Here is a 27886-nt window from a genome sequence, read left to right on the forward strand (position 1 = left end):
ATCGTCCATAGAAACACCATCAAAATTACATCCAGCTCTGACGACAATCTTGCAACCGCCGAACACCTCCACTTTCAGATCCACACCGACCCCAGGACCACACTTAGAGGAACCCTCATTTACAGGCCCCCAGGCACCCGATCTCAATTCAGCGACGACATCACAGACTTCGTCAGCCCGCACGCCCTCGCCTCCGAGAACTACATTCTTCTAGGAGACCTCAACTACCACCTTGACAACATTCTCGACAACAACACCACCACCCTTCTGGACAACCTGTCCAATCTCGGACTCAAACAACTTGTTGACACCTCCACTCACATAGCCGGACACACGCTCGACCCTATCTTCACCTCCAGCAAGCACATCTCCTTCGATCACACTACAGCTCTCCACTGGACGGATCACAGCTGTGTTCACTTCAGCTACAAAACAACCCTGACCCACAACCGTCCACAACCCATTCCCCGAAGAAAATGGAACAAAATCACCACCGACCAACTCCTCACATCACTCAGCCAAAACACTCCCACCCTAGCAACGGACCCAGACCTAGCGGCCACCAACCTCAGGCATTGGATTACCCACAGTGCGGACGAACTAGCACCCCTGAAAAAACACCAGTCGAAATCATCCAGCAAAAAAGCTCCCTGGTTCAATGACGACCTTAAAAAATCCAAGAAGACATGCCGCACCCTGGAGAAGAATTGGAGAAAAGAACTAACCTCAGGCAACATGGCCTCCCTCAAGACAGCAACCCACAAACACCACCAACTGATTCGATCCGCCAAGAAATCAGCATTAAAGGACCGTCTCGACAACAATTCTCATAACAGCAAGGAACTCTTCAACATCGTCAAAGAATTCACCAACCCCCCCGCAGCATCCAACGACATCACTAACTCCCAAGACCTCTGCGATGCGCTATCCTCCTTCTTCTACAACAAAATTGCCGACATCCACAACAGCTTCAAGATTACTCCCAATGACCAACTCACCCCACCCCCTTCAGATCCCACCCCTCCAACTAACTACCTCAACTCCTGGAACCCTATCACCATTGAAGACACCATTCGCCTCATGAACTCAATCCACTCTGGCTCACCTTCCGACCCCTGTCCCCACTACATCTTCAACAAAGCTGACTCCATCATCGCTCCCCAACTCCGCGATGTCATCAACTGCTCCTTCAACTCCGCCACCTTTCCAGAAATATGGAAACACGCCGAACTCAGCGCCCTTCTGAAAAAACCAACAGCAGACCCCTCAGAACTGAAAAACTACCGACCCATTTCCCTCCTCCCTTTCCCGGCCAAAGTCATTGAGAAAGCCGTCAATAGCCAACTCGCAGCCTTCCTCGAATCCAACAACTCCCTAGACCCCTCACAGAACGGCTTTCGAGCCAAACACAGCACCGAAACCGCCCTCATTGCGGCGACCGACGACATCCGAACACTCCTGGACAACGGTGAAACAGTGGCCCTCATTCTACTCGACCTCTCCGCCGCCTTCGACACGGTCTGTCACAACAGCCTCATACAACGCCTCAACAACATCGGCATACAAGGAAAAGCCTTGGACTGGATCATCTCGTTCCTAGCCGGGAGAACCCAGAGAGTCCGACTCCCCCCTTTCTACTCAGAGCCCACCGAAGTCATCTGCGGCGTACCTCAAGGCTCCTCACTCAGTCCCACCCTCTTCAACGTCTACATGAGTCCCCTCGCCTCCATCGCACGTCAACACAATCTCAACATCATCTCCTACGCCGACGACACCCAGCTAATCCTTTCCCTCACCAAAGACCCCAACACCGCCAAAAACAACCTTCACGAAGGTATGAAAGCAATAGCCGAATGGATGAAACAGAGCCGCTTAAAACTCAACTCTGACAAAACGGAGGTGCTCATCCTAGGATCCTCCCCCTCAGCTTGGGACGACTCCTGGTGGCCTTCCGCTTTGGGATCTACGCCCACACCCACAGACCATGCACGTAACCTTGGCTTCATTCTAGACTCCTCCCTCTCAATGTCCAGACAAGTCAACGCCGTATCGTCCTCCTGTTTCAACGTCCTCCGCATTCTCAAAAAGATCTTCCGCTGGATCCCCCTCGAAATAAGAAAGACTGTTACCCATGCACTGGTCACGAGTCAACTGGACTATGGCAACACACTCTACGCCGGAATTACAACAAAATTGCAAAAAAAGCTCCAGCGCATCCAAAACGCATCAGCGAGACACTTAAAAAACCTCCACTGGCTTCCCGTCAACAAAAGAATTACCTTTCGCCTTCTTACCCACGCACACAAGGCCCTCTATAAGCTAGGACCCGAATGCCTCAACACCCGACTGTCCTTCTACAATCCCATCCGCCAACTAAGATCATCCAATCAAGCCCTCGCCGCAGTCCCGCGCATCCGAAAAACCACCATGGGTGGCAGATCCTTCTCCTTCCTGGCTGCCAAGACCTGGAACTCACTCCCCACCCACCTCCGCCTTACTCAGAATCACATCTCCTTCAGAAAATAACTGAAAACATGGCTATTCGATAAACAGTAAACCCCTCCCTCCAGCGCCTTGAGACCCTCTGGGTGAGTAGTGCGCTTTATAAATGCATGAACTTGAACTTGAACTGTTTCCAGAAATGTTTGACTTGTGTGCAACTGAAGATGAGGTGTTCTAGGTCCCCTCTCTCTATTCCGCAGTTCCAGCAGGTGTCGTTGTCCTTTAGACCTATAGAGGACACGCGAGCTGGTGTCCAATAAGCTTGGTGAAATAGCCAGAATTTGGTCAGTGCTAATACTGGGGATATCATATTCTTAGATGGGGAAGCCCACAGTGTTTGTAGTTCCTGTTCTGTGATTTTGTTAAGGTTGTTTAGATAGCTATGAAATCATAGAGTTGTATATCTGGTAGGTTGTGTTTTTTTTCAGGATGTTAAAGGTGTATGGCGTTCCTTCCGTTTCTAGTTGTGCTGGGAACTGAATTCCTTGCTTCTTCCATGTACTCATGTCTAATGTTTTCCGTCTGTATTTAATCTTGTGGTTAGACCAGAGTTTCTCCCACTGCGAGTTTTTGATGCTGATTTCTAGGTTGCGGTCTATCTTCAGTAGCGCCTGTTTCGTGAACTTTAGGATCGGGTTGTTGTTGAGTGCTTGTTTGTTCGATGTTAGTAGTGTGAGTGGCACGGTGTTGTTCAGCATGGCTTCCTCTATGGCTAGCCATGTTGGCGTGTATTTTTGTCTAGGGAGCAACCAGTGCATCCCTTGTATGGCTTGAACGCTAGTTGGAACGTTTTCAGATCAGCAAGGTTGAGCCTGCCCAGTTTTTTTTACCAGCCTCAGCTTGCGGAGGCCTATTCTAGCTTTTTTCCCTCTCCATATACATTTTTTGATCATTAGGTCTATTTTCTTGTGGAAGTCTTCTGTCAGGGGCAGGGGAAGCATGTCTGCTAGGTAGTTGATTATAGGTGTTACCATCATTTTGATGGTGTCTATTCGACCCCATCATGTGATGAACTTGGGTGACCACGTGTCTAGTAGTTCTTTTATCTTTCTCAGCGTGAGCATTTCGTTCAGTTCTAGTGTGCCTCTTAGGCTTCTTTTAAATTGGATGCCCAGGTTTTTGACAGCCTTTGGTTGCCAAGCTAGTCCTGCGCTACCTATTACTTCCTTGGTTGTGTGTATGTTGAGTGGCATACACTCCAATTTGTCCTTATTGCGTTTGTTTGGCATATGTTTCGATTGTGCTCATGAGTGCTGGTATGGAGTGGGCTGGGCTGCTTGTTAATATAAGTAGATCGTCTGCATAGGCGGCGATCTTGGCTGTTGTGTTGTTTATTGTTATCCCTGTAATGTCTCTGTTTGCTAGGGTGTCTTTGATCAGAGGTTCTAATGCTAGTAGAAACAGTAGCAGGGATAGTGGGCATCCCTGTCTCGTCCCTCACTCTAGTTCGAAGGGGGTTGATGACCCGCCGTTTATGGCTATTTTCGCTATTGGCTTTTTGTATAACGCCATGACTTTCTTCGTTTACTCGTCCCCTACATCGTACGCTTGCAAGCACTTCTCAAGGAAGTTCCAGGAAACCCTGTCAAACGCCTTTTCGGCGTCGAGTGTTATAGCGACGGCCGGGCGGAGTGAGTTTGAGGAGTGTTCCATGACTTGGCATAGGAGTCTGGTGTTGTCATGCGACATGCGAGATTTCATGTACCCTACTTGCGTGTTTCCGATCAGCTGGGGTAATATTTTGTTTAGTCTATTGGCTAGTACTTTTGCGTAGAGTTTGCAGTCCAGGTTAATTGTTCTGTAGTTGCCTGGATCTCGGAAACTACTGGGGGGAAATCATGGGAGTACTAGCTTAGGTCATAGACAGAGAGTTCTCATATACATCAGAGCATTGTTTGCTAATTTGGTTCCCTCACACAGTGAAACCTAAAACCGCAAGCAAATCCCAGGACTTAACCTTTTGGTGGTGATCTGGAGGCAAGAGCTTGAGAGATGGACAGGCTCCTAGAGCATAAATCTGCTTTGCAAAGCTAGATGCAGGCAAGGATCCCCGACACAACCAGGGCTTGCGTAGCGTTAGTAGACTCCCTGACACACCCCAGCCCCTCAACACTGGAAGCGATGCCTCAGTACGCACTAGAATTGTTGCCATCCTTTTAGACTAACTCTGAAGTGTGATATACATAAACACCACCTCACAGATATCCACAGTCATATCATGCAGGTGGGGAAATATTCACATACAAGGAACCCCCTTTGATATCCATATAAGTAACATCTGGGCTCTGGGGACATCCATGAAGGAGGGGGGAGACTGAAAGGTTGCTATTCATGACTGTTTGCTTCCCAGCTGATATGTCTTTTACATATGCTGTGAAGAGAGATCATACAATATGACATAACATTAAAATGTCCCTTTTTATCAAATGGCAATACAAGTTGTTTAAAATAGGGGTCCAATAAGGCATCATCATGGAAAACTGAAATTCCCAGTCTTAATATCCTTGTGATATATCATTTTGGTGTAAACTTCCACACATATATTTCAGCTGCCTTTAGCAGCCAGAATGTCTGGTTGAAAGTTGAAATCATCTATTTTCCCGTGGATCTTACAATTCCAATGGAGCGGGTCATGGCTGAGTATTAGTGGTCATATGCTCAACTGTCTTGCTTTGGGCATATGCTCAACTGCCCTAATTTGGGAATCTGAACCTTGTACAATTGTTTTGTCAAGGGCTTATATGAAACTCTGGAGCTGCATTGCAGAGTGAGGAGCCCTCATGCTGCCTAATTCTAGTTAGGACTAAGCCTGTTCCCCTGAGAAATTCTGCTAGCCTGAAGAACATCTGAATGCTGACCTTGAACTGACTAAAAATCCCAGCCAGCCTATGGAGTTTTGCATTGCATACAAGAGCCTGAACTCACTTGTCTATGCTGTAAGCGAGGTTGCTATAAATTTGACCTTGTGATCATCAAATGTCTATGAATGTCTGCAGAGTCACTTGCACCCAAGGATCATCGATGAAGATAGGATTTCTGAAAGATGGACTGCTGCCAGTGACATCTGATGTCAAGTACAGCTCTCTCAGCTCCAATTCTTCTTAATTTTATTCAGTTGCTATATTAATTCTTTGACCTTCCAAGGTGCAGTGAGTAATCACATCAAAATGGACCGCCAGATCAACTCTGTCTCGTCCTCCTGCTTCTACACCCTCTGACTGCTACGTAAGACCTTCAAATGGATCCCCCTCGAACAGAGAAATACTGCCACTCACGCCCTGGTCACCAGCAGACTCGACTATGGCAACGTACTCTATGCCGGAATGAACAAACGCCTCACCCGCAAGCTACAGAACATCCAGAAGACCGCTGCAAGACTGGTCCTCCACCTGCCAAGACACTGCCACATCTCCCAGCACCTGCACACACTCCACTGGCTCCCCATCGAAGCTAGAGTCACCTTCAAGATGCTCACCCAAGTCACTTGCAACCAAGGATCATCGATGAAGGTAGGATTTCTGAAAGATAGACTGCTGTCAGTGACATCTGATGTCAAGAACAGTTCTCTCAGCTCCAATTCTTCTTAATTTTATTCAGTTGCTTTGATATTTCTTTGACCTTCCAAGGTGCAGTGGGTAATCACATCAAAATGGACCGCCAGATCAACTCCGCCTCGTCCTCCTGCTTCTACACCCTCTGCCTCCTATGTAAGACCTTCAAATGGATCCCCCTCGAACACAGAAAGACCTTCACTCACGCCCTGGTCACCAGCAGACTCGACTACGGCAACGCACTCTACGCCGGAATGAACAAACACCTCACCCGCAAGCTACAGAACATCCAGAACACCGCCGCAAGACTGGTCCTCGACCTGCCAAGACACTGCCACATCTCCCAGCACCTGCGCAAACTCCACTGGCTCCCCATCGAAGCTAGAGTCACCTTCAAGATGCTCATCCAAGCCCACAAGGCCCTCCACGACACTGGACCAGCATACCTGAACAGCCAACTCAAATTCCACGCACCCCAGAAGACCCTACAATCTGCCCAGCTCTCCTACGCTGTGGTACCCCACACCAGAAAGACCAGATCGGGAGGCCGCTCGTTCTCCTTCCTGGTGGCCCGAGCCTGGAACGTCCTGCCGCACCACCTCAGACAGACAACATCGCTCCCCATCTTCGCAGGAAACCTCAAAACCTGGCTCTTCGACAGACGCTCGCCTTGGTGGACTGGAGCCTGCTAACCCCCCCCCCAGCGTATTGAGACCCTTACAGGTGAGTAGTCGCGCTTAACAAACGCCTGATTTATTGATTGATTGAATCACTGATTGGGCTACATAGTATTCAATATCAAATATCTTCTTATAGGTGCTTTACTTTCCATGTGTGCCTCATTTCATATTGTCTATTAAGACACTGCTCTATTTTTATAAGTAACAATGCTTTTAGTAGCATACAATATCCATATAAAAAGGAACACATTCATTACTGTATGATAGAACTGCTAGTCCCACATCTACATCAAGGCCACAGAGGGGAACTAGTCATCCCAATCTGAAGGTAACGGCATTTAATTTTCTCTGTGTCTGTGATATGGGATGCCATCGGACAAATGAAGAGTGTTAGACCTGACATCATTGGCGTGAGTCTCCCTTCCATTTTTTATGGATTGCCTCCTCTGTTTTGATATGTTTTTGCTGGATTTATGTTTTGGGTACTGTGCCACTGCTCATCAGTGCCACAGTGCAAGTGCTCCCTATGTTAAATTGATATACTAATTGGATTGGGTTATTTGATTTATCTGTCAGCCCCTAGTACAATGCACCATGTGTGCCCAGGGCTTGAAAATCAAATGCTGCTGGTGGGCTAGCAGCACTGGTTGTGCCACCCACAGAAGCAGCTTGTAAAATGTGTCTCAGGCCTGCATTGCAAGGCCTGTGTGCCGTCTAGCACTGCCATGTCGACTTGGCCAAGTGCACACACTTGCCAGTCCCTAAACCTTCCCTTTGCTTCATATTAGACACCCCTATGGTAGGTCCAAGGACAGGGTGCATTGTAAGTATAAGGTAGGACATGCTCTGATGTGTGTAGCATGTTCTATTAGTGAATTATAACCATTTTCGTTTTTCACTATTGAAGGCTACCTGTTCTCAATAGGTCAGAATGGACAGTTAGATTATTACATTCTTATAATCCTAACTGACTCAGGGAGAACGGTAGAAATTCGAATTTAGTATGCCTGAACTCAGAATAGTAAAATACATCTTTTAGTAAAGTTTATTTTAATATTCTGTGTTTGCAAATACCACTTTTAGAAGGCAGGCATTTCCTTGCCTAACCATTTGAGCCTGCCTCTGCTGGGTTGTGTATTCCTTGTCTGAGTTTGTGTGTGACAGGGCTGGGGAATTACAGGAGGCAGGCTGGGGCAACCCAGTGGTGAATAGAGAGATCTGCATCTAGATGGGAGGGAGGAGTTTCACCTGGGACCTGAATAGGGCTGGGCCTTCCCTCTACAATGCTGGTTCCACCCCCTGTGGCTTGTCTGATGTCTCTGGCCTGCACTGTGAAAGGAAGAAGAGAGTCATGTAAACAAAGTGCTCAGGAACTGGTTTGAACTTGGCAGAGGCCTCTCTGCCTTCAGAGAACAAAGGATTTTGGGTATAAATATTGGGACTCTGATCCCAAGAAATTAGATCACTTCTGGAACAAGAAACCTTTCTGCCAAGGAGAAGAACCAAGGAAGCTACAGGAGTTTGGACTGCCCCTCTGCCAGTGTGCTGTTTGCTGGGTTGGCCTGAAGTGGTTTCTTCATTCCCAAGGGAAAGGAGAAGGAACTTTGTAAGGACTTTCATCTACAAAATGTTCTCCAAGGGCTTGAACTGTGCTTGCCTACTGCTGAAGTCTCAGGGACAAAAGACTTCACCTCCAGCTCCCTCCTGAATTTCCTTGCTGGGAATTCTGACTCCAGACACTTGCGTGCCACTGGGAGCTGGAAGCACGACGCATCGAGAAGAAGCGTGTCTCGACCGCAGCTGAAATCATCACAACGCCAGAGAAGCGAGCCTTCACTGCATCTCCCTGGAAGCGTGTGTTCATAGAAGCTGCCTGCTGTCGCATCGCCGGAAAAGCGTGACGTCATCGAGAGAGTCGCCATCGCATCACAGGAGAAGCGTGTCGCAGGGCCTGCCGCGGCTCCAAAGTACAGAGTCGTTGCAAGGCTGGCAGCGCGTCATTGCATTGTCATCGCATCACCGCATCAAGGGCGCCATCTTCTCGTATGGCAACCGGATCATCGCATCGCATCAAGGCGCCATCTTGCTCACCGCAACGGGCCCGCAGGCCGAGAATCTACGCATCACCTCCGCACCGGTAAGGCTCACGACGAGTCCCCTACTCTGCGCAAGCATTGAGGAAGGAGGAAACCGTTCCCCCGGGTAACGGAACCGACCCATCTCCCCTTTTGCGAGCCTTTTGTTCACTTTGCGTTACACATCCAGGTACTTTGTTGAGAACTTTATCGCATTTGCCAACAACTTGAACTAAGAGACTTTAATCACCTTTTAAGTAATCTTAAGTGTAGTATTTTGGATTTTTGTCGTTTGTGGTCTTGTGTTAAGTCTATATAAAGAATACTTATTTTTATAAAACCTGTGTTGTGTCCATCTGTAGTATTATCACTGTATTACTGTGTATATTCACAAATGCTGAACACACTGCCTCTAAGATAAGCCTGTCCGCTCGTGCCAAGCTACCAAGGGGGTGAGCAAGGGTTATTAAGGAGTGTAATCCCCTTATCCTGACTTAGAAGTAAGGGTCCCTATTTGGACAAAAGTGATAACCATTGCCAACTAGAGACCCCCAGATCTAACAGAGAGTATTTACATGCTTTTGGCTGCTATGTAGCTGTTTAAAGGAGCCTTTATCTGTATGAATGGGGAACCTTTAATGTGAAAATAGTTTAGAATTCTTCATTCGCTCGCTAACTTATTAGCTCTGATGCTTTAGAGAAACTGATTGTTAGTCCCCAGAGTACATTAGCTGATGTGAGGAAGAAAAGCAAGTCTGCAAATGTGTGGGTAGAGAGTTCCTTAAGTGCATTATTATTTACATTGCTAGTTGTAGCTGCGTAGCTCTATATGGAAATTCATCTCCTCTAAAATAGTTGTTCTAGATAAGATGAAACAATCAAATGTAAAATAATCTATGCTTTACCATATGGACTAGCATGTATTATGTGCATATCACAAAATAGTACATGAGGTAAGCTTCATTGTGATTAACTTCAAATAAACATCTCTTTTATTCACCAGCAAGGAAGCTCTGGCCCATTTCTTCCAATTTGCTCTCGTCAATAGACCATTTTAGTGGTTTGAAAGGAAAAAGAGATAGCAACATATTTAAATCTTAAAGTACAGTGTGACCAGTAGGATCACACAATAAAAAGCCTGAGTCAGTAACTTGAATTTAAAAGGTTTATTACAAACTCAACATCAGACTAATATAAATCAATCTCAAGAACAAACTATAAGTACAGGATTACCAAAGTTGAGTACAATATTGGTCCTCAACAGTAAGGAGCATATAAGAATTTCTGTGGCAGCTATGTAAAAAATAAGGAAAAGGATTTGATGACAAGACAAATGGTTTCGATCCTTCTCCCCTTACATTGATAAAATTCACAACATCTTTTAAACCCTACCCTAAACGAAAGATAGAGTAAAACCTATTGAATCAAGTAAGCAAAAAAGGTGTCAGCAACAGAACCTCCGAAGAAGTTCTATAGGTAAGGAGTCATGTATAGCAGGAAGCCACACAATCAGAGATGACAAGAGAGGTCTCTAACTCTCCAAGTCTAAAGGGATTCTGACTAAACCCAGGATGGTGACACTAATTTTAATGCACAAGGAACATTCAAGAAATATGACCTCATACACATCATAGGACTTTTCCAGTTCCCAAGAAAGAACTTGGTGCCTTGAACACTACACCCATATTCCAGTCTCCGCTTCCAAGGAGGCCTTGGATTCCTCTTTTTGGGGCATTTGCATGACAAATCTGTTTTGCGAGTCCTTAATAGCGATTTTTTGTGAATCGCTATTAAGGACTCGCGAAATGGAATGTATGTAGGAATTACAATATTAAGTACGATTCCTTAAAATTCCTTAATTGCGGATTGCAAATTGCAATTCGCAATTAAGGAATATGAATGAGAAGACATTCACAATTTGCGAGTACCCATTAGGTACGAGCAAATTGCGAATGCAAATTTAAGGGTGCAAGGGTGCCAAAAGGATACTCTGTTGCACCCCTGAAATATGTATGTGTTTATATATGGCACACATACATGCCCTTAGGGCATGTATGTGCGGCACATGGTACTTTGAAAAATGCAAAAAAGTGAATTTTTTAAAGAAATCACAAATTACCACCAACTTCAAGTTGGTGGTAATTTGCGATTTCTTATGCCAAAATCACACAACTTGGGTGCTTCCTGCATTGCATTTAAGGAATCGCAATTTGCGATTCCTTAAATGTAATCACAAAATAGGGAATCACAACTTTTGCGATTCCCTATTTTTCGATGCCCTTTTGGGATGATACATCCCAAAAGGCCTTTTCCCATTCGCAAAGGGGCCGATTCTGAGAATACGTTTGCAAACGGGAAAAGGGCTTGATACATATGCCCCTTTGTCTGATATTACCAACTGGTAACACTCCCGAGTTCTTCATTGAAATTATTTCACCTTGTCAGTTCTTCCTCACCTCACAATCTCTGAAAAATAATGTGCTTTTTGCTAGCTAATGAATTCCTTTAGTCTGCACCTGTATAGGAGAAAAACATGCAGAAAAACTTTCTCGTTAGTATTAAATGTCTTGACTGTAAGCGTAAGGCACACAATAATGCTAACTTAACAGTTAATTTAAATGCATATTAATTCGACAACCTACATACAATCCAATCAATTATACTAAACTCTTATATGTGGCACAAAAAAATAATACATATATTATTTACCAAAAACTACACTGGTCACAATTTATAAAAAAAGCATTGAACACATATATGATTCATTGTCACTAATTCCTGGAGAATGCGTGTATTAAATGCATTTTAGAGCACCACCTTACAATCTAAGCCTATAGTAGATTAATATCAACAATCTAGGAGTCTCTGAAAAGGAGCAACATTAATATGGACACACATATATTCCAAAAACTCACAATAAATGCACCTTTTATAACTTATAATGCACCAAATCTCATTGGTATCATTGCATCACATGAGTACATAAGGCCAAAGGTAAATATATATATATGCCTAGCCAAATGTAAAAGGATGTAGTCAGAATTATGTTACTCCAGAGGAAATTATTTTAATACATTAGAAAACTGATCTTCAGTAATGGACCGAAAGGGTAAACAACCTTTACAACGCAACTTTTACATCGCAGAGCCTTTACAACGCAACCATTACAACGCAAACTATTACAACGCATTGCTCTGGGGGGCGCTCTAGGATAGGGAATAGGTTAATTTACTATCCAATAACCTTCCCTAGTGTCCACGGGGACTGGAGTTGGAATAGTAAATTAAACTATTCACTATCCAGCACCCCAAAGCACTATGCGTTGTAATGGACTGCGTTGTAATACTTGCGTTGAAAAGGCATGCGATGTAAAAGCATGCGTTGTAATGTCATACATCCGACCGAAAGCAGTGGAAGTCGTATCCTTATCTACTTGTGACAAAAACTGACTTTTTAATCCAGTTACATGAGTTTTGACACTATGCACAAAAGCACAATACCTTTCTAATAAATGCCCACCAGGCTTTGGCTCTGGGCTTCCTTTATTGTCAAAACTACCTCAAAGACCCCATCACTTTTTTAGGTACATAGGAGATTGACTTTGTTTGTAGGCCTGAAGTGGTCAATTTCCAGACGCTGCTCGTGGGGTAGGTGAATCGGCCCGGACTTCTGCCGCCGAAGGTACCATACCTCCCCAGCCGGTCCCACGGGAGCAGACTGAGAGGTCCATCAGGGATCCTGTTTAGGGCATTCACACTGCAGCAGGACCGACTGGCCTGCTTCCTGGTATTACTGACTAAATACGGTCGTATACCTGCCTGCAAGTTTTTGACCCTTCACTTTTGTGTATATATGTATATAGTTTTCACTACAATTTTCACAGTGTGGTACGATTCCATTAGGTCCTGAAGAATTGCCATCAGGCAAGAAACATGTTGACCGATAATTGAGGGTAGTAGTCCAATTCACTCTAATAGTGTCAGGGTAATTGTCTCTCCCCTCCCACACCACCATCCTTTGTTTTTAACCAAGGGAGTCTACTACGAGAATAAATTTAATATGTGGACTGACTCACCTTTTTTAATTTAAAATTCACGTCACGACCACACTCCCCAGGCCCTCTCACACGCATGCACCATATGGCGGGAACAGAAGATCTCCGATAAAGAGCCCCGGTTTCGGGAGCCCGTCAGACATTGCAGCGCCAGTCTGACGAGGAGCAGAGCGCATATGATGAAGCATGACACCTAGCTTGCTGGGTGTGTGAGGGTTCTAGTTCCAACAAGGGGATTCCCCCCACTTACTAGCACACACACCTCTCTCCGTCACTCTTCCCGGGGAACTTTTGTACATCCCTTTGTGCCACGAGTCTATAGGACGAGTACACTGGACCCCGTAAAATATTGTCCTATCCTAGTCCCTCCTCTTTGTATTGACTGAAGTGGTGGTTACCCTATGGCCATGAACTTAAAAGTATACTCCTCTATACTGCAGAATCCCATTTAAACTCCATCATGTTGCACCCGCATATTGTGAGAGAAGATTCTCTAGTGATTTCAGAGAAGCTCCCATTTGCTCTTCATAGAGACAATTACATTATTGGGAAACCAGGCCTCTTTGGGTAACTAGATGCCAGAAAGCCCTATAGAACCCCAGGTCCCAAAGTTCTAAATATGCTCCCTCCCTCTTGCTTCACATTCGCAAGTCTATTTTTTTTACCAATAATACAAATATTAGTTTGTGAACTGTTCTAGACATAGAATATTTTTTTTCTGCATTATTCATTAAATTGGGGGCAATTATTCTTTATTATGATCATAGCTTTGTTGGGGAATATTTACTGTATGAATTATGTTACATAAGAACAAAATATCAAGATCCCATAAACACACCTATGATATGAATCAATCAATCAGAGTCTTATAAAGTGTGGCTACTCATCTGTGAGGGTCTCAAGGTACTGGGTTCAAGGGGGCCAGGACTGAGGTTCAGTCAAAGAGCTAGGTCTTGAGGTTCTTTCAGAATTGCGGCAGTGATGGAGATTGCCTGAGGTGCAGCGGCAGGAAGTTCCAGGTCTTCACAGCGAGGTAAGAGAAGGATCTTCCTCCAGCCATGGTCTTGCTGATCCGTGGGATGGTTGCCTGGGCCACTTGGGCAGAGCGAAGATGTCTTGTGGGAGATTAGAAGGAGAGGTGGTGGTTGAGATATGCAGGTCCAGCATTGTGGATGGCTTTGCAGTTATATGTGTGAAGCTTAAAAGTGATTATTGTGTTGACTGGTAGCCAGTAAAGGTCTCTCAGGCGGCCGCTGATTTGGTTGTGGCATGGGATGTTCAGGATGAGTCTGGCAGGGGTGTTCTAGATGGTCTGCAGTTTTTTGGGAGTTTCTGGGTGGTGCAGGTGTCGAGTGCATTGCTGCAGTCAAGTCTGCTGCTAACGAGTTCATGGGTGAACACTTTCTTGGACTCCGTGGGGATCCTCTTAAATACGTTACAAGGGAGGTGGAGCGTCTGGAAGCAGGAGAATGAGCTTGCATTGATTTGGTGGTTAATTGAGAGCGAGGCGTCCAGGATGACGTTGAGGTTTGGTGCGTGGTCCGTGCGCTCTGGCCACCAAGAGTCATCCCAGTAGGAGGGGGAGGAGCAAGGATGAGGACTTCGGTCTTGTCTTAGTTAAGCTTGAGGCATATATCTTTCATCCTTCATCCCGTCATGGAAGTTGCTCTTGCGGCTGTGGTTTCGTCTGTGAGGAAGAGAACCAGCTTGGGGTCTCCGACGTAGGAGACGATGTTGAGTCCGTGGCTTCTGACAATGGCTGCAAGCGGGCCATGTAGATGTTGAAGAAAATGGGGCAAAGGGAGGATTTCTGAGGCACACCACAGCTGATCTCTGTGTGTTCTGATTTGAACAGTGGAAGTCTGTCTCTCTGTGTTTGGTTTGGCCAGTGAGGAAAGAGCAGATCAATTCTAGGGCTTTGTTGTGGATGCCGACACCATAGAGCCTTGCGCAGAGGGTGTGGTGGAAGACGGTGTTGAAAGCAGCTGAGAGGTCCAGGATGATGAGGGCTGCAGTCTTGCCTCAGTCGAGGCGGGTGCGGTTGTCATCTGTAGCAGCAAGGAGATCAATCTCAGTGCTGTGGTTACTTCTGAAGCCTGATTCGGAGAGGTCCAGGATGTTGTTTGTTTTGACAAAATTTGACAGTTGAGCACTAATGACTTTCTCAATGACTTTGGCTGGGAAGGGGAGCAGAGAGATGGGTCTGTAGTTCTTGAGGTCCGTCGGGTCGGCAGAAGGTTTCTTCAGCAGGGGGTTGAGCTCTGCATGCATCAAGTTCTTCTGAGAAATGTTGCAGACTCGTTGGAGCACTTGGTGGTGCAGCAGAGTTCGGGTCCGATGGAGGTGGTGACTCTGTTGAAAATGTGGTGAGGTCAGGGAATCGAGGGGACACAAAGTGAATGTGCTTCATGATCCTGGAGGTGTTGTTGTCGTGAGGGTAGTCCATTTTTCAAGATATGCTGGGGGCTGGAGCCATTGGGTGCGGTGGCTGCAGTATGATTTCTGATTTTCACTTTGAAAAAAAATACATAATTGCGGTGTTTCCTTTGGAATATGTAGCATAACAAAATCTAGGGCCTCAGTTACAAGGAATTGGCATAGGACAGTGCCGCAAGTCTTTTTGCTGCGCTGCCCTACGTCAATATGAAAGTGCAGTAATGCATGGTATTTATGAAATACAAAGCATTCCTGTTCTTTCCCCATGCGCTGGTGCACAAATTGCTGCCCAGCGCCAACGTAGACACCCTTGCACCTTAGTGCAAGGGTGCAACCGCTGCAGGCAGGATTGTTTTTGTGCAGGAAGGATCACCTTCCTGCCCCAAAAAAAAACAGAGAGGCGTTTTCCTATTTTTATTTGTGCTGCGAAATACAGCACACATGAAAAGAGTAAAAAATGAAAAATAAAAATATTTCTCCTCGTTATGCCTGCTTTAGGCAGGCGCAAGGTTTTGGTGCTGCCCCAGGTTTACATGATTAGGTAAATCTGGGGCAGCGTCAAAATCCATGTTTGTTGTGTGGGAAACCCCTTGTCAATGCCCATGGAACACCTCCTTAACAGGGACTAAGGCAAGGCAGCGAATTGCACTGCTCTGTCTTATTCCATATCTATAACCCTGCACAAAGCCACGCAAAGTGGCAATGTGTGTACTCATAGATATGACTGAGAGGCTTGCGCTGCCAGCGCATTAAAAACAATGGGGCAGATTTAAGTTGGGAATGCGCCACGTTTGCGTCACGCAACTGCGGCATAAACGTGGCGCATCCCTACAACCCATTTACAACGTGACGCATCGAGCCAGATGCGTCCCGTTGTAAAGCCCTGCGCCACCTGTGGGCGTTCCGGCGCAGGGCGGTCGTTCCGGGGTAGGTGCGCCTCGCAAAAGTGGCTGAGTGAAATCTATAAGATTTCACTCAGTCACTTTCAGGCCAATGCTGCGTCAAAACCCTGCGCCTGCTTGAAGCAGGCGTAGGTCTTGACGCAGCATTGTAAAGATGGGGCACTCCCGAGCCTTGCTGGAGCTGTGTCGCGCTTGCGATGCAACTCCAGCAATGCGCCACCTTTACGGCACAGATGCGTCACGCATCTGTACCGTTTTTGCCCCATGGTGCGCCGCATTGTAAATGCGGCGCACCATGGGTGGCGGAGCAGCGGCGCAAAATAACTGGCGCATCCCTGGGGATGCGCCAGTTATCATAAATCTGCCCCAATGATGCTACGGCAGTGCAAGCTTCTCAAATGTATACGCCGCTGTGTGACATAGAAACACAGTATTAGGAAACAGAAATCAATATTTTTCCTGTTTTCAGGCCCCTTTGCAGTGGCGGTTAATTGGCCAGGTAGTGCAAAAGCATGTCTTCAACACATTTTTGCACGTCAGTTGGTGTAAAATGAATAGGCACCAGATTACATTTCTGTACTGTGGCCCCAAGACCCACATTAAAATCGAACCTATCCCTGCAGAGGGCGTTTATTGCACCGCTCCTCTCTGTTTTTCCCTGGGTAACAGCAAAGCTGCTGATTAATGTGTATTTAATTGATCTTCTTTCAGCGATTACATTCCAATGCGTCTTCCCTGTAATAAAGTAAATGCAGTCATCAATCGTCAGGATGAGACTGCTCGAGGCATTTACTTGTTAAGAAGACAAAATGTACAAATGTGCCAAAGATGTCTCTTGTCTCCCTGTCCCAACGACACAATCTTCAACTCTGCCGGATCATAATGTACTAACAGCTCTCTTATTTTGTGTGCAGAACCTTAAGCGCGTGGCAGAGACGTGGATGGATGAGTATGCGGAGTACATTTACCAGAGGAGGCCTGAATATCGGCATCTCTCCACGGGTGACATCTCGGCTCAAAAGGACCTGCGCAAACACCTCAAGTGCAGAGACTTTAAGTGGTACATGACCGAGGTGGCTTGGGACGTACCAAAATATTACCCTCCAGTGGAACCGCCACCTGCAGCATGGGGAGAGGTAAGCAACATACATATGCTTAAAGATAACCCCAAAAGTGCCCTTCTAATTCATTACAAAAACTGATGCACAAGGCATTTTTCTCCTAAATTTTCAACATTATTCGGTCCGTAAAAAATAAAATTCATATCTATAAAAATGTGTTTTGTTTCCCGGTATCGACTGTAGAGCTAGGGGAGTGTGTATCATTTGGAGGGTTGCCTGGTCTGCTCATTAATGACAGAAATATGCAGACCACGTATCCAGGGTCGAACTTTGATATCTTATGTTGCTAGGCTGTATAGCTCCACTGATGTAACCCAGAACCAGTTTCTGCTCCTTTTAAAGCAGCCCCACATGGAGCAATCCAATGCATTCAGGAGCATCCTTGAGTATCATTGGAATCACTCAATTTATCTTGGAGAGAATAAATGCCAAGGGAGAAGCAGCGGAACCCCAGGGCCACATGGCCTTCCCACTGCAATTTTTAAAGACAACTTACAACTTTGGAGTAATGCAAACCTGCAGTGTGTTTGATAACATTCTAACCAGCCCGATCCCTTCATTGTGGCAAGGGGTGTACCTGTATACAAAAAAGGAAGCAGGGATGACCCTGAGAGTTAGAGATTTATAGCCCTGCTCGATGTGGATGCCAAATGTTTACCTCACTGATTCTACAAGAGCTACAGAAATAGGCCAACCGAGTGAATATAATACCCTGGACTCAGACCAGGTTCCGTAAAAATGTGGGAACCTTAGACAACATTATGATCAGTCGCGGCCGCTGCTGGTAAGATCCGTGGGGCTGGGTGGGGGGGGGGGGGGTTCGAGAGACAAACACAAGGGAAAATTGAATAAATCATTAATTTTCTCTCTTGGTCATCTCACAAAATCCCCCCCACCACTTTTACCTTCAGCAGCCGCAGCTGATTATGATACCTGCCGTTCTGGTACGTAAAATCCTGGTTAACCACTGAGCTTTACATGAATGTTTTATTGATTATAAAAAAGCCTTTGATAGCATTGAGAGTGACAAGCTGTGGCAAAAGCTGAGTAATTGGGGTCTTCCATCAACAATATTAAACTGCATCATAGCGCTATATTCCAACAATTGCATCCAAATTAATTTATTAGGGATAGCCCCCTGTTAAAAGAGTCCTCAGAAATAAAGGACTGAAACAAGGTTGCGTTCTGGCAACCTTGTCAATATACTCACTGCAGCCATCGAGCCAGCTCTGGAAAATCCCAAAACATGCCCTCCAACATGTAATGGCCAACTACTGCACATCATGCAATATGCTGATGATACAGTATTGTTGGACGTTTCTGAAGTTGAGCTTCCAAACTCTCTCAATAACCTGTCTTCTTACTGCAAGATAAATGGATTAGAAATAAATCCTGGAAAAACCAAAATTGTCACCCTCACAAGGTTCAGCGGTTTCCCTGGTCCTGGAAATTAGGGGAGCACACAATTGATAAGGCCAATTGATATAAGTTATAAGCATTAAGATCCAGGCCTCTGGAACATAAGCCATTCATCTGGAAGCTCTGCAAAACCGAGCCACAGGGTTAGTGGCTGACCTCTGCAAAATTGCAAACCATATTACAGACCCCTCGCTATTACCATTACTGCCGGTCATAAAAGTTACATTTTTGTCATAATTAGCTTACAAACCCTCAAATATTCCCAGAAACATTTGGGGACTGGTTAAATAAGAGAAATCAAGACTCTTTTGCCAAATATTAAGACTCACAAATTGTACAAGAGAATCACAGATCAGGTTTGAATTCTGTTTTACAGAATAAACATTGGCAGGCCAACTTGTTGAAATTTTAGTTTAAACTAAAGAAAGCTGGAGGTGGGAGCATCAAATTCCACCTGGGCAAAGATTTGTTGGAGTCATCACCCTGGCAGGATGCCGTGTGGAAGTTACTGGAAGACCTGCAAATAAGCCAGTCATGGGATCAGAATATATCATATGAAGCCTATAAATTCCATTTAGGAAAGGCGGTAAAAATGTTGTCAATACAGGAAGATAAAAGGAAGGAAATAAAAGCTGATGATCAACATGTAGTAGCAACCTATACCAAGATTTAGCCCCAACCATATTTGATTCTACCTCCGGTGAGCAACTGCAAGCTCAAGTTATTAAGATTACGGATGGACCTCTTTGATGTTGGGGTAGTGACCCAAAGATGGAAACATATACTTAAAGATAACTCTTGTCATTTTTGTTCTTTCCCAAAGGAATATTTGGCCCATGTCTTATGTACTTGCCTCAGTTCAAAATGGCAATATTACTTTGATTAAAGCCTCTATTTGAGAACTGCAGGTGTACAGCTGTCAAAAGGCAGTTAACCAATGAATCCAGGGCATGGACAGCATATTTCACGTTATGTGAATTTCACAAAAAGTTACGACATTTCGAAGACATGGATTTTTATCTAACTGTCTGTCACTGGAACACTGGTTCTACCAGACAATTATTTTTTGTATAAGGTATTCCCTCGTTTTAGGGAGATTCTGTTACCCTCGTCAGCTAGTAGGGGCTCTTGTCTCAGGTGCTCCATGTATAGATTGTAGACCCCTGGTAGGAGAATGGAACCTGATAGATACCAGAGAAAGAAAATATGTGCTTGGATCTGGATGAACTCATCTGGATCTGTTGGGTTCTGTTATGTATGTATGTCTCGATCCATTGCATAACTATGTTGTCAAAACCCATACAGAACATGAGAGTTTCAAGTAGGGTTTAATGCTCAACAGTATTGAAGGCAATGGAAAGGAACACACAGTACTGGGAGGAAGAGGGGACCATTATTTTCGATTTGTTAAGTGCAATCAACCACTTGAATTCTTGCCATTGTCGGTATACTCCATTGTGTTCTAAAATATGAAGAAGAGTGTTTTATTCAATGTTATCAGGTAGATGGTTCTCATCAGGTTCTTGATGATCTTCCCTAGGAATGTCAGATAGGCGATCTGATATTTTGTAAAATCATCAGGCCCACAATTTGCTTCTTCAGGAGGGAGAGTATTAATCTAAAGGGCATCCTCAATGGAATCATACATAAGAGACGTGTTAACAGCGGCAAGTAGTGGTGGCACAACTTACTCAGATATGACCTTTACTACAAATTATGGTATTACATATTTAAATTCAGTCGCCTTGAAAGACTGAGAGATGTCTTATCACAGTGTACTTAGAAAGAGGGCTGTAGGTAGTCTAATTATGCTGCTCGGTGAGATAGTTGTGCAGAATCAGGTGCTTTTAGGAAGATTTGTCAACATATATCATGCATGTTGTCCTATTGCAGCATTGTTCCTGTCAGCTGCAGTCCCATGCCTCACCATTTTGCAGAATGAATCCTCTCACTGATGGCCTTGTGACATAGCTAAGCAGCGTCTAGTCATTAATGTTAGATAGACCTACTAAACCATAGTGAAACATATTCAATTTTATTTTTCTCTGTCATTGGTTTATTCTCATATATGCTTCTCTAACCAAAGATGGCAAGTGTAAGACGAACCTTAATTTGACATCCTTTTCTTCAACCATTGTCATGCACTCCGCCAAATGATTATTTGTTGTGGTACTCGGCTCTGTGCTCAAAACTTTGAGACTGCTGTGGCACCAGTGCTGGCTGAGGCAAGTGGGAGCCCTGTGTCAAGCATAAGAACCCAAGATTTGCTGTCATCCTTGCTGCCAACACCTTAAGTGAAGTTGATTCCCAGGTGTAATAAGACACCATCCTATTGAAGCCCCAGGAAAGCTGAATCCTACTATGAAAAGTGGAGGAAATTACTTCTTAAATGGAAATTCGACTTACAGACCATGTTAGAATTGCACTTTAGAATGCATTTAAACTGCTGCAGAAATGTTTTCACATAGAAAATGACACATAGAAAAAAGTGCTTCCTGCATAAACGTGAAAGAATCTGTATTAATACTGCTAATAATATATTATTCTCTCATATATTTAGAGGAAAGAGTGTTTATTAAAGTTTATACGAAGTTATGTATAAACATTTTGTAATAGACAATCCTTCTTAAATGTGACTCTTTAACTACTCTAAAAGCCTTTTTCTTTTTATTCTTGCTCACTGCTTAATAGAAGTTTATTTAGAACATTTTGCAACTTGCTTAAGAATGTGCTGACTTTAAGCTGATGTTTCCTTAGCCTCATCACACCGCATTAGATCACCTACTTAATTAGACCGCATTAGATCACCTACCTAATACAATGAGCTTTGATGTAACTGTTTGAATAAATAATGAATTAGATATATTTTTTATGAAAGCTTCATAGAATATTATTGCTAGTTTACGCTCATCATATCCGACTTGCTTTGTATTCACAATGGGCATAGAGAGCATCTTTTAGCCTAGGTAAGGATGTTCTCATTAGCACTTTCCTCCATGTATCAAAGTCCTGAAACAATGGGGCATATTATCAAGGGGGTTTATCTCCGCTTTTTTGGCTTTAAAAGCCAAGAAAGCGGAGATAAAATTATCTCCCTATTAGCTAGCTATCGCTAACACCAGTTAGCGACAGCTGGTAGGAGATAGCAACCATCTTGGGCCCCACTTTGCATGTCAGTGATATTTATCACTAATGACATGCAAAGTGGGCGTGCCAAGATGTTAGCGACTGGAAACAGTCGCTAACATCGCTATCTCCTATTACCAACTTTTGGAGATATTCGCGCTAAGCGCGAATATCTCCAAAAGCTAACACCTGCCCTGAGCAGTTCTTAGCCATGTTATCCAATGGGAGGTGGATAACATGGCTAAGAGCATTAGCTCGGTAATGCATGAATATCGCTGACTTTTCAGCGATATTCATGCATTGCGGCCGTTTTTTATCGCATTTGCGATAAACCTTGGTAATACCAAGGTTAATCTGCGATGAAAATCGCCGCAGCTCAGCGGTAACATTTTGTCTCTAACCAAGCAATAGCGATAATTATCGCTATTGCTTGGTAATATGCCCCAATGTTTTTCACTAGAATGGCTCAATGTTTATAGTGGGAATCAGGAGAAGAAGCATCGGAAGCTGACAACACCATTGGAGGAGCGGTTTCCATTGTATGAGAGGAGATAAAATCTAATAAGTGTAATGCATTATTATGTGATTTTATATTAATGATTGTTCCCAGCTAGTTAACAAAAGACTCAGATCCAGATTCTTTTCCCCTGTCTTGCGACTCTTCTGGAGAGTTGGTCTTTTACTTTTGTTGTCAACTGCTAATGCTAAAGGTGACTTTATTCTTTCTGTATCTATTTGTGATCAATGCTTCTATTTTCTATTTCTGATCAATGATTCTATTTTCTGATCATTCTTTTATTGATGATTGCCTTTGCAGCTGTAGGAAACTCAGCTGGGTTTCCAGAATTACTCTTTAAGAGTAGTTTATTTTTTATTCTGAATCCTATGTGTAGTTCAATTTATATTCCGAATATTGCTCTTTTCTGAAAAAACTCTTCATGGTTCTAGCTTAGGTTGCCTTAGCTAGCTTAGTGAAACATTTCATTTATGGAACGCTTTGTACTGATTTATGCCGCCACTGATCCATCTTTTATTGATATTTCTGTAAATTGACTAATCAGAATGAAGAAGACAAAACAATACAAATCCTTTAACCCCTTTGCTGGGGCGGCTATTCCGCCGCAGCGCTAAGGGGGAGGCGGGGCCACGCGGCCCTCCGAATCTTATGACGGAACCGCTCCGTCACGCGCCTCGGGCGCGCTGTGCTTGTGACGGAGTGGTTCCGTCATGGCCCCGCCCGCTCAATAGAATGCGCCGCGCAGGCGCGAAATCAGCACCGCGCAGGTGCGGCGAGCAGGGCCATGACGGAAACACTCCGTCACCAGCACAGCCCACCCGAGGGGCGTGATGGAGCGGTTCCGTCATAAGCGTGGGAGGGGTTAAGATAAATAAAGATGTTGAAACATCATCAACCTCTCATCTTTCACTGAACAGTTATAATCTAATTGCTGATGATATATGAATAGCTTATGTCTTTGTTTTTGCTCCATTCTACCATGAAGGCAAAGGTCCATTGACCTTTCAAGAGCCATCAGTATTTCCCAAAGGATGAAATCTGCAAATTGGATGTTTAGGCCTAAATTCCATTCTTGACTAATCTTCAGGCTCCTGCAAAAATAGTAAACAGAAAGAGAAGCATAGAAAAGAAAGCATTTTTGGAATACCATTTACTGGATGGATACACTTTCCAGTGCAGCAAAAATGTCTTGAAATTCATATTCAGGCAGACAGTGCAGCATAGTTGGAGGTGATTTGGATGGAAAACAACGTTCTGGATCAGTAACATAAGACAGCAGTTACTAAGTATGGAAGAAAGAATGAGGTCTCTGATTGGAGGGCAGTTTCAAGCAAAAAGATACAGGAATAATCTGATGAACAATCATAAATGTTACAAAATATAATGGTTAAGCCGTATTGATAATGTATGACTAGGGAAAAAACATCAAGACTGTTAGACCTTAGTTTCAGTAGCAAAAGAAAAGGTGGTTGATTGTGACTGCTCGCCATATTCTTTCATTTTGAGGTTAAAGTGACATAGTTTATAACTGGTGTTTCTGTAAATGATTTATGTAGCCAGTAGCAGCTAGACTCACAAAATCAAAGTGATGCTAAGAAGGGAAAATTCTTGGATAGTAACAGTGCAAGCAGAATAATGGTGAAACTTTAGAGACACTATGTGTCGGAATGTTGTAAGATAATTGTACTATAATTCTGGGAGGCATTGCAGTAATTGTTAGAAATGGCGTTTCTGGTTGCCTAGGGTTTGCACCTAAGCCAAGCACAAAACACCACTGTAGTCAGGGTAAGGGAGTTACACATCCAAGATAACCCCTGCTCACTCCTTTGGTAGCTTGGCGAGCAGTCAGGCTTATTTGTGTGTAAAACATTTGCACAACACACACACACCAGTGACACAACATATACACCACAAAAAAGGACTCCACACAATATTATATAAAAATATATAAAATATATTATACACAAACCATAGACCGAAACACCAGAAATCAGTAATCACTTTACCAACTAGGCAATTGTCAAAACATCACAATGTGTGCAATCAAAGAAGGTCTGTTATGTTGCAAAACATCATGAAACAGCATTATTGTGCATACTGTGAAGGCATACAAGACATATATCAATACGTTCAGGGCAGGTGATGCAACAGATCATGAAATGCATACATGAATCACCCACTATCCCCATAAATATGTAAGTCGCAGCGCCTTTGCTCTCCTATCATATGCTGCAGGTATGTAATGCCAGAACATAGGGCACAGGGACACCGGTGCAACTATTAAATTCATTACAGTGTTTCCCAGTGAGGGCTTTGCATCAGCCAAAAGAGGGCGCCTTGATCGAGGTCTCCACCCCACAGCTGCAGCAGAGAGGCAAGGGCCTCAAGGTATAGTTCATCAGGGGGAGGCACCTGCACTTCAGAAGTCAGCGTGGAGACCTCACTGGGTCCCCTGCATGATAAACAGGCCAGGTATCAGTTGCAGGCATGTGTGGTCCCACTGGGGTTTTGACTGCGAGGAGTGCAGTGTGGAAATACCGGGACGGCTCGGGTACAATCACGGTGAAAGCACACCAAAAATGAATGGAGTGATGCCAAGGGGTGAGAGCAGGCCGCTAAACAATCTGGGCAAGGAAGCAGATAAAATACCTGTAGTATTTACCAAGGCAGCCGTTCCCAACACTAAGCAGCCTGATATTGCAGCAGCTCCAAGGGCCTCTCAGACTTCTGTCAGTCATGTGCACACGGAGCTGGGTCACCCGTGAAGGTACGCAGAGTTACGGGGGGGGCCTCTTATTCAGCCATTGAACAGTACCTGGATAGTGGAGGTGGTCCTCACGACCCTCTGCGTCGTCCTGCACACACATCAGCAAGCCGCCTGATCAGGTCCTGTGGTCCCCACAATTCAGTGTTTACTGGGGGCGGGCAGTCTGGCTCGGATATTCGTGGCACCTTATTGTTGTCTCTGTAACGAGCTGGGAGAAAGGCAGCTTGTAGATCCGCCCTGCACTGCCTGCTTGGTTGGAATTGGCTGATAAAATAGCGCTACCTCCCTCTGCATGCCTTCCCTGTGGGGAATGGCAACAGGGAGAAGCCCAGGACCCCCTTTTTAGGATGTTCTCACACTGTGCTCCCTCTTTGGGGGAAGGCAAACCCCACAATGGCAGTATGTAAACTGCTCAACACACGCTATTTGGACTTTAATTGCCAAGTCACTGTGGCAGTAAACGTCACATGCAGTAGAAGAGGCCGGAGACAGGTTTGAAATGCTACTTCTGTTTGTGGTGCACGCAGCGCTGCAGGCCTGCTGGTAGCATTTAATATACATGCCCTTGGTATATGGTATACCACTGTATAAGTGACTTACATGTAAATAAAAATGGCCCAACAGGGGTAGACCAATCATACCATGTTTAAAGGAGAGAGCACACTCACTTTAGCACTGATTAGCAGAGGTAAAGTGCCCAGAGCCCTAATGCCAACAAAAACAGGTCAGAAAAAACAAGAGGAAGGCAACACATTTGGGAACAACCCTGGAAAAAGGACCAGGTCCAACAGTAACATCAGAGACACAGTTAAAGACTCAGATAAGCTCCCTCTGTTTGCCCACAGGAATGAGGGTGCTAACCAGAATAAAGAGCTTGCAGAGTGCCTAGGGGGTATAACGAGCTCTCAAAAAGATATTGAGGTCCTCTTTCAAAAACTGTAGTATGTAGTAAGCCATGAAAACGGAAATATCTGTCTGAAATCATTAGGCCTTTCATCTATAGGTAACGTTGGAATGTCAGAAAGAAAGCTATCTTTGAGAAATAACTCACTGTAATCATTACATCTTGAAAACCTTCTGAGGGCGTTTTGCAAATGTGCCTTTTCTGCATGGTAACCCCAGATTTAATTTGCATTTTTCTAGACCCTATTTTCAGGGCCGGACTGGCTACCGGGCAGTTGTGTGTGCTGCCGAGCAGGGGAATGCTTTCGTTGATGGGGACCTGTGTGTGCAAAACGAAATTAGTTTTGCTTTTTATTTTTTCATAGCGCACGCAGGTCCCCATCAACGAAATACGCCCATACCACGGAGAAATCATCCCCCTGCTCAGCAGCACACACAACTGCCCGGTAGCCAGTCCGGCCCTGCCTATTTTCAGTGGTACTAGGACTATGTGCCATGTAACACTACTATTCATTGCAACAGTTTATGTGTTCTGGCCCTAACATTGAATTGGTAAATCAGGTTTCTCCTGATTTCTCCATTTAACGTTCCTCCAGTAAAGCCAAAGTAGAAAGCACAGAAAATGCATTGGAAGGAAGTTAATGATTTGTGTATTACCATCACCCCACTATACGACAAAAATATATGGCTCCCAGTTGCATCACACTCCTCTGGCTGGACTACAGTTTAAATGATCTACAGAAACCCAAAGTAATGAAAAGTACCTTTTCCACATAGGGACACATGTTTTATATATGTTAGAATTACATCCTTAAAGTTTGCCCACAAGGCAGTATATCTAAATGTTGGTCTTGAACCTTTCTGCAGTGTCATCCTCAAACTTTGTGCTTTCAACCTCCTGTTTTCTGAACATGTTTGTGTTGGCTTTTAGGACTCTGCACACTTTATCACTGCTAATCAGTGCTAAAGTGCTTGTGCTCTCTCCTTTAAACATGGCAAATTTGGCTTACACCCACTTTGCACATTTAATTTATTTGGAAGTCCCTGGTAAAGTGGGGCTACATGTACCAGAGTCCTGTAAATTAAATACCACTAGTTGGCCTGCAGCACAAATTGTGCCACTCGCTTAAGTAGCCTTTTAACCGTCTTTCAGGTCTGCCACTGCAGCCTCTGTGTGCAGTTTTATACTGCCATTTCGATCTGGCAAGTTAAAACTCTTGGCAGGCCAGACCCAAACCTCCATTTTTATTACAGCTATTAAGTCACCCCTAGGGTAGGTTGTAAATAGCCCAGAGGGCAGGGTGCAGTGTCTATAAAACTTTGGACTTGTACTTACACGTTTTACATGTCCTGGTAGTGGAAAACACCTACATTTGTTTTTCACTAATGCGAGGCCTACTTCTCCCGTAGGATAACATTGGGTTAACTTATTACATTCATTAGGTGATGATGTTCAATTGGGAGCAGGTAGGAATATTGCGTTTAATGTGTAAAGAATTATAATTTTATAGTCATCTTTAATGGTAAAGTCAGATTTCTAAAAATGCTACCTTTAGAAAGTTGTCATTTTCTTGCCTTAACCATATGGTGCATATGGTGCCTGCAGCCGGTTTAGTGGGTCACATGACTAGATGTAGCTGGCCTTTGGTTTTACTGTTTTGCTCCCAGACAGTGGGAAAAAGGAGCACAGTTGTTGGCAGAATAGGCCATCTCTGACATGATTAAAGGGAGATGCTGTCACCTCCCACATTTGTGCACCAAAAAGGCTCTGTCTGAGCTCACTCACAAAGGATTTGTCACTGTCTATTGTTACCCAGACAATCTGACACTTCA

General features: G+C 44.4%; 1 protein-coding gene across 1 annotated transcript in view; it reads left to right on the forward strand.

Annotated features, from left to right (window-relative positions):
• LOC144820016 (polypeptide N-acetylgalactosaminyltransferase-like 6) overlaps positions 1–27886 on the forward strand; it is a 607986-nt gene that overhangs the window by 538042 nt on the left and 42058 nt on the right. The window contains exon 5 of the mRNA XM_078677677.1: positions 17115–17336. Within this exon, the coding sequence (XP_078533803.1) occupies positions 17115–17336 (222 nt within the window). The remainder of the gene's footprint in view (positions 1–17114; positions 17337–27886) is intronic.

Source organism: Lissotriton helveticus, chromosome 2_1 (genome assembly GCF_964261635.1).
Source record: "Lissotriton helveticus chromosome 2_1, aLisHel1.1, whole genome shotgun sequence".
In the NCBI taxonomy this organism is placed as follows: domain Eukaryota; kingdom Metazoa; phylum Chordata; class Amphibia; order Caudata; family Salamandridae; genus Lissotriton; species Lissotriton helveticus.